This window comes from Diabrotica virgifera, chromosome 4, assembly GCF_917563875.1.
Source record: "Diabrotica virgifera virgifera chromosome 4, PGI_DIABVI_V3a".
Classification (NCBI taxonomy): Eukaryota; Metazoa; Arthropoda; class Insecta; order Coleoptera; family Chrysomelidae; genus Diabrotica; species Diabrotica virgifera.
Window position 1 is genome coordinate 175680764 of NC_065446.1, and position 11083 is coordinate 175691846.

Consider the following 11083-nt stretch of genomic DNA (forward strand, 5'->3'; position numbering starts at 1 on the left):
ATTCATAGCAATTAAAAATAAAGTTGGGCTGAGAATTGATCCTTGTGGTGTGCCGTTTAATTGTTTCTTGGTTGATGATATTGTTCCAGAAATTCGGACTTGGAATTCTCTTTGAGATAAAAAATTGCGTATGAAATTTATTATATTGCCTTTCAATCCCCAGTGATGTAGTTTATTTAGGATGATTTTATGGCATGTAGAATCAAAGGCTTTATTAATGTCAAAATAAATTGCTAGACATTTATCTTTAGTAGCAAATGCTTCGTGAATATGACTTTCTAGGTCAATAATGTTATCAAGTGTGCTTCTAGATGGTCGAAATCCGGATTGTTCGGGAATTAATAATTTGTGAGTTTCCAAAAACCATATTAGTCTCTTGTTGATTATTTTTTCTAGCAATTTACTCATGGAGCAGGTTAGGGAGATTGGCCTGTAAGATTCAGTCAAGAGTGAAGATTTGTTAGATTTAAGTATGGGGATGATTGTTGCTTTATTCCAGATTAAGGGGAAGTCACTATTATTCCACATGTGATTAAAGATATTAAGCAGGATTTGTTTCGCCGTTTCTGGGAGATTTTTTAGAAAAACTGGAGGGATGTCATCGGGACCAGAAGAACTGTCTTTTAGTGATGAGACAGATTCCTCCATTTCTTCTTTTGTCAGTGGCTTGTTTAGAGAATTAAGGTTTTCCAGCTCTTTGAATTCCGTAGGGAGGGCAATGTTATCATTAGTTATATTTCTGTTTATGGAAAGCTTATGATAATAGTCTGCGAATGCTTCGCCTATTTCTTTTGTTTGGTTTATTCGTTTGCCGTCATAATCTAATGCTTTAATGACATGGTAAGTTTTGTTTCCATAAATACCTTGTATCTTCCTCCATGCCGATGATATTGTAGTGTTTCTGTTTATGCTTCCTACGAACTTCTTCCATGACTCTTTTTTACTTTTGTTGGTAATATATCTTGCTTTTGCCCTATGCTTTTTGTATTCAATTATACTTGTTGCGGTTTTCTCCCTCCTACATCTATTTAGAGCAGATTTGCTGTTTTGTATTGCTTCGGCACATTCGTCATTCCACCAAGGCACAGGTTTAAATTTCTTGATATGTTTTGTTTTTCCTATTGAAAATTCAGCGGCTTTTATGATTATTTCGTTAAGTTAAGTTACTGCTGTATTTGCGTCCTTCCACTCATTAATTTTGTATATGTTATTCTCAATGGTTTTTGAGAAAGAGCTCCAGTCGGCTTTCTTTATTTTCCATTTCTGATGGATACTATCTCCGTTTGATATTTTGTCTTTTATAATTGAATTCCTTAATTTTATAGGAAAGTGGTCACTGCCTAGTAAGTCATCCATAACTCTCCATTCAAGGTAAGGACTAATAGTTGGGCTACATAATGAAAGATCGATGCAAGAAGAATTGCCAGTAGCTATATTGAATCTAGTATTGCTGCCATCATTCAGTAAACTTATGTTCATGGTGTTGAATATGTTTGATAGAATTCGTCCCCTTCTGTCTGTTTTTTGAGAACCCCAGGAGTAATTGTGGGCATTAAAATCTCCTAGAAGAATGAAAGGAGTTGGAAGTTGATTAACTAGAGACTCCAGTTCATCCTTAATTAAATAATGGTCAGGAGGAATGTATATGTTGCAGATGGTGTAATTTAGTTGTGCTTTAATTTTTACGGCTATCGCTTCTAGGTTTGTATTTATTCTAATTTGTGTTGCTTGTAGATTCTTTGAGGCGTAAATGGCTACGCCGCCACTCGCAACTTGTACATTTCGGTTTTTAACGAATTCATTGTATCCCCTCATTTTGTGGACATTTCCGTCTCGGAAGTGAGTTTCTTGTAGACACAATATGTCCAGAGAATGGAGGGCTATGATATGCTGTAGCATATTTAAACGGGTATAGTACCCATTTAAGTTCCACTGGAGTAATGACTCGAATGTATTTATTGGGTATCTTGAGATGTATTTGAGATATCAGATTGGGTATCACTTAAATCTTGGGATTGCTTTAGTAATTTCTTTTTTAGCCTTGTGACACGAGTTTTTAGTTTCTTAGTGTTTGCGTGAGGATGAAGTTCTTCTAACATATCTATTAGTTTTGGAATATCTTCTGTGAAGTCTTCCGCAATGCTAAGAACATCCCTCGATCCGTATGTATTTTCTAGGAGCTGTTTAAGCTGATGGCTGTTGATTATGAAGTGAGGAGAATGAGAGTCGATATAGTTTATAATAGATTCAGTAAGTTCTATTTCTTGATCTGATGTATTAGATTTGGGTTTTTTGTTTTTCTGAACGACTGTTTGGGGAAGAGAGAAGGTAGAAGTATTGGGTGGCATTTGTTCTTCTGGAGTGGCTGGGGTCATATCTTCAGCTGTTCGTTTTGTTGCGGATGAAGTTGTTGACTTAGTAGTTTTGTCCGAGGTTGGGATATTTTCAGATTGAGCAGTGTGATCTGGATTTGTTACCAGATTGGATGTGATCAAAGCAGTATTGACGACTTTTGCACAATTTTCTACTACTGAGGAACTTTCGGGTAGAATATTATTTATTGAGTGGGAATTTAAGTCATTAGTAGATGTTTCATCCGGTTGAGATATTGACGAGATTGGAACATTATGTGTGGGTTGTGATGATTGTTGGGAATGTGGGTTAATATTGCCCGAAGGGCATTGGGATGCAACATGACCCGATAATTTGCAGGTGAAGCAGCGTTGACTGTCTAGGGCTAAAAAGATATGATATGATAGATTATCATGTGTTATTTCTAAGAATTCGGGTATGGTAATATCTGGGGAAGGAGCGATATACACCTGTCTTCTGAAGCTGAGTATGTGTTGGTATTCTGGACTTGATGCACCTATTCTAAGAAAGTTTATTGGAGAAACTAATTTTAATCCAATATTTTCCAGTAAGGTTACAAGAGTTTCGTGTGGGATCGTTGGGCTTACATTCGATAATACTAGTCTGTCTGCTGGTGAAATTAGACGTCTTGCTTTGATGACTTCATTATTGACAACAATTTGACCATGATTAGTTAAAAACTCATCAACCAGTGATTTATTGGTTAGATAAACACATATTCTGTTGTGTGAAATTCTGCTACAGAAAATGATGTTTATTGGTTTTACCAGAGGTCCCAATTGGAGAAGATAATCTTGAAGTTTTGCTCCCTGAATGGAGCCGAAGATAAGTGCCTGGTCTTTGTTAGGATACTTGTAGATATTTTTTGAGACAGTGCTTGCATAAGATGTGTTGGAGGTATTCATATTATTTAAATTATTATCTGGGTGAGTGTTGGTGGATGGAGATTGATTTGTAAATGTTGGTTGTGACATTTTATTTAAAATATTCAAATTTGCTAAGTTATTTTGTTAAATATAATTATTGTCCAAAACATTTTTCCCAGGCCGACCCTGCCTTTTGTTGTTAAAAATTCTTTATTTCGCTAAGCGAGTTTTTACTAGCTAATTACTTTTCAGTCTTGTGTATCTGATATCTAACCTCAATCAGCCTAACAAAAATCGTCTGGATGCAGTTAATATTAAAAATTTACTCACAGTTGCTGTTCTTGGTATTTTATGTCACTGCACTAGTAAAACTTAACTATTAAAAGGCTTTTGTTTAGCGGTAATTTGTTTAAATCGACCGTAAATTATAAAACGTGTGTTTACAAACAGGTCTCACAAAAAACCCCGTTATATATTCTTCCTTTTATTTTTGTCCTGATGTTCTTATCCCCCGGTACGGGTTCAATTTTCGTATTCTGTCTCTTGTTTGTCCTAGTCTATATTTTTATATCTTCTTCAGTTGTTCCTTCCTTTGATATTACGAAACCTAAATAATTGTACTTATCTGTTCCTTTGATTTGTTTTTGTAAGTTTTAAAAAAACATTAATTATCCGTTATTTTTAATTTTCATCAAAGCTGTAAAGTCTCACATATAAAATTAAAATTTGATGTTACTGGCAGTAGACTAAATGTGGGACTAATCGCTCATGATTTATAAAGGGATAACTAATGAGAGAATTTTACTACCGTGATTGAGTGTGATTCTCTTTTTAAAGACAAATCACATACTATCCATTTTTTCTGACAAGTATGTTTTCTCAAGTTTAAGTTATTTTGGCAATATATTTTTAAAGTCTTCTACTTAATCATCTTTGTTATTATGAATGACGCAAAACAAGTCAAAAAACAAAATAATTTATTTAATTTGTATTATGAGAACGATTTCCGAAGTGGAAATAGAAACGAAACGTAAAGGTACTTTTAATAGGCTAGCGTCAGGCACCCCCAAAATGACCAGGTACTGACCACGGAGAGGTGAATGGCCAATTTTAGACATACTGTATGTTTTTGACGGTGCTGAAAACGAAAATGAGATTTATTTTGAATTTCATGTCGGGGAACATTGTCAAAATCGCAATTTTACCCCAAAAATAAAAAAAAATAAAATCACGTTTTTTTGCGTTTATCTCGCTACAACTCTGTTCCATTTTAATATTTTTTTCTGAAATTTTTACAGTACATATATAGATCTAACATTTCTGAAGACAACGGTACCTGTTTCAAGCCTTAATTTTTATTCTGATAGAGGTTATGAATTTTTCAAAGGAAAAGGTGCGGATTTGTGCATTGCAAAGTTTAATCGCAAAAGTTGAGTGACGAAATTTAAAATTTAGCCTTTTAATCACGTTTATGTTAAAATAGAGAGTACAAAGAAGTTTTCTGGAAAATTTTAGATCAAAATGTTTTATAAAAAAAATAGTGCAAATTTTATTATCGACATTAGAAATCCCCAATATAACACTTATTTTTCGAGATACTAGCCATGGGTAGTGAATGGCTAATTTTGGTCTTAGATTATGTTTTTGACCGTGATGAAAACGAAAATGAAATTTATTTTAAATTTTAGGTGGGGAAATATTGTCAAAATCGCAATTTTACCCTAATAATAAAAAAAAGTGAAATCACGTTTTTTGCGTTTAACTCAGTTCAACTCTGGTCCATTTTAAAAATGTTTCCTAAAGTTTGTACACTATATGTTGCTCACTTTTTTGAAGACAATGATATCTGTTTTAAGCTTATAGTCTTATTCTAGTAAAAGTTATGAATTTTTTAAAGTACAAGGTGCAGATTGGTGAATTGCAAAGTTTAATCGCCAAAGTTGAGTGGCAAAATTTGAAATTTATCTTATTAATCACGTTTATATTAAAAGAAGTTTTATATAGAGTACAAAGAAGTTTTCTAGAAAGTTTTAGTTACAAATGTTTTATAGAAAAAAAAATGGCGCAACTTTTAATATAGACGTTATTCATCCCCAAAATATCGCTTATTTTTCGAGATGCTGACCATGGACGGTGGATGGCTAATTTTGGTCTTATTTTATGTTTTCGATGGTGCTGACAATGAAAAAGAGGTTTATTTTTAATTTTATGTGAGGGAACATTGTCAAATCATCATTCAAACGTTGCATCATTTGTTTTCTATAAAACATGTTGATCCAAAACTTTCCAGAAAACTTCTTTGTACTCATGTTTTAAAAAGAATTCAATTTAAAATCTAAATTTAAAATTTTGTCAGTCAAATTTTGCGATTAAACTTTGCAATTCACGAATCTGCACCTTGTACTTTAAAAGATTCATAACTTTTACTAGAATAAGACTAAAAGCTTAAAGCAGAAACCATTGTCTTCAAAAAAGTGAGCGATAAATAGTGTACAAACTTTAAAAAAAAAATAGTAAAACGGACCAGAGTTGTAGCGAGCTAAACGCAAAAAAACGTGATTTCATTTTTTTTTTATTTTTAGGGTACAATTGCAATTTTGACAATAAATCTCCCACCTAAAATTTAAAATAAATTTCATTTTCGTTTTCATCACGGTCAAAAACATAATCTAAGTCTAAGACCAAAATTAGTCATTTACTACCCCTGGTCAGTATCTTGAAAAATAAACGTTATATTGGGGATTTCTAATGTCGACATTAAAAGTTGCACTATTTTTTTTTTCTATAAAACATTTTGATCTAAAACTTACCAAAAAACTTATTTGTACTCTCTATTTTAACATAAAGGTGATTAAGAAGCTAAATTTTAAACTTCGTCACACAACTTTTGCGAGTAAACTTTGCAATGCACAAATCCGCACCCTTTCCTTTGAAAAATGCATAACCTTTATCAGAATAATAATTAAAGCTTAAAGCAGGTACCGTTTGTCTTCAGAAATGTTAGAGAGCTATATATTGTAAAAATTTCAGAAAAAAATATTAAAATGAAACAGAGTAGTAGCGAGGTAAACGCAAAAAACGTGATTTTATTTTTTTTTTATTTTTAGGGTAAAATTGCGATTTTGACAATGTTCCCCCACATGTAATTCAAAATAAACCTCATTTTCGTTTTCAGCACCATCAAAATGATACAGTATGACTAAAATTGGACATTCACCTCTCCGTGGTTAGTATCTCGAGAAATAAGCGTTTTTTTGGGGGTGTTCCGCTCGTCTAAATAATTTCAGTTAATTCACATTAAAAATGGTGAATAACATAAAAATACTATAAGAAAGTAGCTCCAGAATTATATTAGGTATATGTGTCAGGTCAACCGGTGTTAGCAGTAGGAAAAAAATTCGGCTGAATTTCTACTAATTGACATTTTTCATTTCTTTTGTTTTAGGTATACTGATTGATTATTTACTAGAAGAAATCCCAAGCTATTTTCCAACATCATATTCAAAAATAATTTACCAAATGCTTCTGGGAATTATATTGTCAACAGCTACTTACAGTTTCTATCTGTTTGCTCCTCTTGCCTATGGAATGGTAGGTCCGTCATCAAATGAACCGAACTCTACTATGGCTGGACTAAGATGGATAGAGAGTTGGGAGTTTTAAAAAATAAATTAGTTTACTTAGTATAAGATTGTTCAATTGAAACATATCTTTGGTCAGGATATTTCTACCTTCTGCGGGCAAAGTCATGGTGACATGTTTTTTAAACCATGAAGGACCCTCGCTCATGGAGTTTACGGAACTTATAGTGCATATTAACGAAAACCTGTATAATGAAACTTTAAGAAAGGTGTTTTGAATTCAAGTAAAATAATATGTTTAAATCCATTCTTGGATGATTCGGGTATAATAAGGGTAGGAGGAAGAATACAGAATGCTGAGGTAGGGTACGACCAAAAGCATCCGATTATACTGTCGAAATCACATAAGTTAACAAGACTCATAATACAAAACGAACACTATCGGAATTTGAATGCGGGTGCGCAAATGTTATTAAATATTGTAAGATTAACTTACGTAGGAGCGTGTTACTTGGGTAGGAGCGTGGTACGGGATATATTACGTAAGTGCATAACGTGTTTTCGGGCAAAGCCCGATCTTAAACAAAAAATGGGAAATTTACCGGCTAGTCGCATAACTCCTAGTAAACCTTTTGAACGGCGTGGCGTTGACTATGCAGGTCCGTTTCATATAAGGGCTCATAATCTTAGAGGGCAAAATATTATTAAGGGGTATTTGTGTATTTTTGTTTGTCTGGTGACCAAGGCTTTTGGATTTTTTTGCATTTGGAGTTGGTCAATGACTTAACTACTCAGGGATTTTTGAATTGTTTTAAAAGAATTATATCCAGAAGGGGTTTACCACGGGATATATATTCGGATAATGGTAGTAACTTTGTAGGGGCTAACAACCACCTTCAGGGTTTATTTAATTTTTACGGGATAGGGTAAATGAATGTGCGTTTGCTAGATACTTTTCTGAATTGTCTATTAACTGGCATTTTATACCAAAGTATTCTCCACATTTCAGTGGTTTATGGGAGGCAGCTGTAAAATCGGCAAAGTATCATTTGAAAAGGGTTGTTGGGGACACTAGTCTCACCTATGATGAATTGAATACGGTAATTACGCAGAATGAGGCCTGCTTAAATTCCCGTCCTTTGACCCCTCTTTCTGAGGATCCTACTGATTTTAAAGTTCTCACTCCTGGGCATTTTTTGATTGGTTGTCCATTGGTGGCGTTACCGCAAGAGAACATTCTACATCTGAATACGGGCCGTATTCAAAGGTTTCAATTGGTAACGCAGATGATGCAACATTTTTGGAGTCAATGGTCCAAGGGTTATCTGGCTAATTTGCAAGAAAGAAATAAATGGCGTTCTTTATCTGACCAGATTAAACCCGGGCAAATAGTAATTTTGGAGGAAAGTAAATAGTAACCACCCATGAAATGGTCTTTGGCAAGGGTAATGGAGGTGCATCCTCGAAAAGACGGTATTTTGCGGGTAGTGACGCTTAAAACGAATAATGGACACTTCATTAAACGTGCGGTGGCAAAAATTTGCGTGTTAATATAATAGTCTCCCGTTTTATACCGCACGCGGCTTTGGGAGTATAGCAGGGTAGTCTGCTATATCTAGGGCCTACGGTATACAAGGAAGGTAACAGGACCAGTGCTACGCTTCAACCGCCTATTATTACCCCTGGTTTTCCCCAAGGTACTCATTTTATTCAGGCTGAGTCGACCTGGGGCCTATAGACATTTTTAAAAATATCTAGTTGTTCTTGCCGGCGGTAGGATTTGAACTCCGGACCACCGGCATGCGAGGCAAGCACACTACCACCTGCGCTACGCGGCCCCACGTGTTACCGATGGATAATTAGACATAGGGGAAAGAGAAACTTTCGTTTGTTTTAGGACATCATTTTTGGCTTTAGGTTATATTGTTACATTGTTTTGTTGGTATAATAGGAACTTTAGTTTTAATTATCTTGAAAGACTGTGCTTTCAAGGAGGGGCGGCATGTTCGCTGCAATATTTAATGAAATGTCCTGAGACGGTCCTGCCTGCGTGCAAATATGGCTTATTAGCGACAGGTTCATTTTTTAGTTAGTCCATTTGTTGTCTTCAAAGAGTTCACATGTCTTAGTAATAAAAATATATAATACAGTCCACTTAGTCAGTAGTTTCATTCATTTCGGAACAAAGGTTGCGTGGGCAGCCTAACACAAGGTTAATCAAGCAATATGACCAAAACCTCCAGAAAAGCTTGTCATTCTTCTGCACGACAATGGTCGTCCTTATGTCGCCGAAGAAGTGAAAAAACCTACAACGAAAGAAATACTGGATATTAGAATATCAACGATATAGTTCCGATTTATCGCTCTACGATTTTCACATCTTTGGGCCACTAAAAATGAAAAAAGAAATACAAAATGCCGTAAAAGAATTCTTCGACCTACAGCCACAAAAATTCTTTAAACAGAGGATGCATAGGTTGGTGAATCAATGGACTATGTGCATTAAATATAGTAGTAATTATGTGTAGTTATAGTAGATAGACAACCTGCTTCCTGGCACATCCCCTAAATCGCAACCCTTAAATATTAATAAATGCCAAACGGCTTAACGTAGGATGACGTGAGTTATAGTACAACGACCGCTACCATCCAGTATATTCTACCACGTGGAATCAACACGAGGCTACGCCGCGTCGCAGCATTGAACATTCTGGACTTAATTGCGACGTATTGGACAGCAAGATCAGCAATTATAAAATTATAAAACACCATGTAAAAATCAATATTTTTCAGTCTGATTAAAATCTCTAAATAAAAGTCTAATTTAAATGTAAAATTTAATAAAAAATTTTGGTCTTGGTAAAAGGTATATTATTTTAAAAAGCCCTATAGGGCTACAAACATCGAACAGAACGTTTTCGCTCTAAAAAGAGCATCATCAGTGTTGCAAGAACATGGTGAGCCAACCAAAAAATACGAAGGTCAAAGCCTTTCAAAAATGGACTAAAAGTCACATCAAAATGCTAACATAGCAAATTCCAAAGGATGGATATAATCCCTAAGGATATGGCCCTAGGATAACATATGACTCCCACACGTTGTAAGTGGGTCAAAGGTAACAAATTAGGTCATTATGTTACAAGAGCTGACAGGCAACTCTATGAGTTGCCTGTCAGCTCTTGTAACATAATGACCTAATTTGTTACCTTTGACCCACTTACAACGTGTGGGAGTCATATGTTATCCTAGGGCCATATCCTTAGGGATTATATCCATCCTTTGGAATTTGCTATGTTAGCATTTTGATGTGACTTTTAGTCCATTTTTGAAAGGCTTTGACCTTCGTATTTTTGGTTGGCTCACCATGTTCTTGCAACACTGATGATGCTCTTTTTAGAGCGAAAACGTTCTGTTCGATGTTTGTAGCCCTATAGGGCTTTTTAAAATAATATACCTTTTACCAAGACCAAAATTTTTTATTAAATTTTACTTGTAATTAATGGTATACAGCCAGCTACAGGAAATTCTTCCTAGTGGATTTCTAATTTAAATGTTAAAGTAAAGTCTGATTTTAAATTATTGAGTTGTATCTAAAATCTTTGTTTGTCGAAATAAAAGTTTTAATTGTGAAGTTCAAATTTTTAAAAAAGTTTTTTTCCAAAGAACATTCATAATTGGCGCAGTCAGTAGGATAGTGGAAGAGTCTTTACAGATCCTCGTCACTTTTAAGTGTTTGTCCACTGTTCCAAGAACAAGCCCCAGGGAAACCGTTGCAGAGTTCACCCAAGGGAATTAGCAGTTAGAAATAGAAGTTAGGAGCCTTCAGGAGCAAAGGAATGCACATCGGCATCGTCTTTATCCTGTAAGCGATTTTTATTATTACTTAGAATTAAGAAGATTAATTTTTGAAAGAGATATTATTAAATCAGACTCCTCTGAGTCCTTAGATTGAATCAGAGCTAGATTAAGAAGATAAAAACAAAGATTTGAATAAATTAATAGAAAGATTAAAATAATTTAGAAATATCTCCTCTAAGTCCTTAGATTGACTTTAGAGCCAGATTTAGAAATTTATTTAAAGGAAAATTTGAATAGCTTAATAAATACTATATATTAATAAACACTAGAGATTAATAGATAAATAATAAGCAGTTTAAGATTGATATATTTGAAATTACTATACGTATTTGACTATTGACTATATATATATTGAAAATTTTTTTTAAATATGGCAGTTCCACAATTTGACGTGAAAAATTTATG

The 11083-nt window shown here is 34.2% G+C and overlaps 1 protein-coding gene across 1 annotated transcript in view; it reads left to right on the forward strand.

Moving 5' to 3' along the window:
• LOC126883255 (protein O-mannosyl-transferase 2) overlaps positions 1 to 8978 on the forward strand; it is a 169343-nt gene extending 160365 nt beyond the window's left edge. The window contains exon 15 of the mRNA XM_050648550.1: positions 6685 to 8978. Within this exon, the coding sequence (XP_050504507.1) occupies positions 6685 to 6902 (218 nt within the window). The 3' untranslated portion in view covers positions 6903 to 8978. The remainder of the gene's footprint in view (positions 1 to 6684) is intronic.
• Positions 8979 to 11083: the final 2105 nt, after the last annotated feature.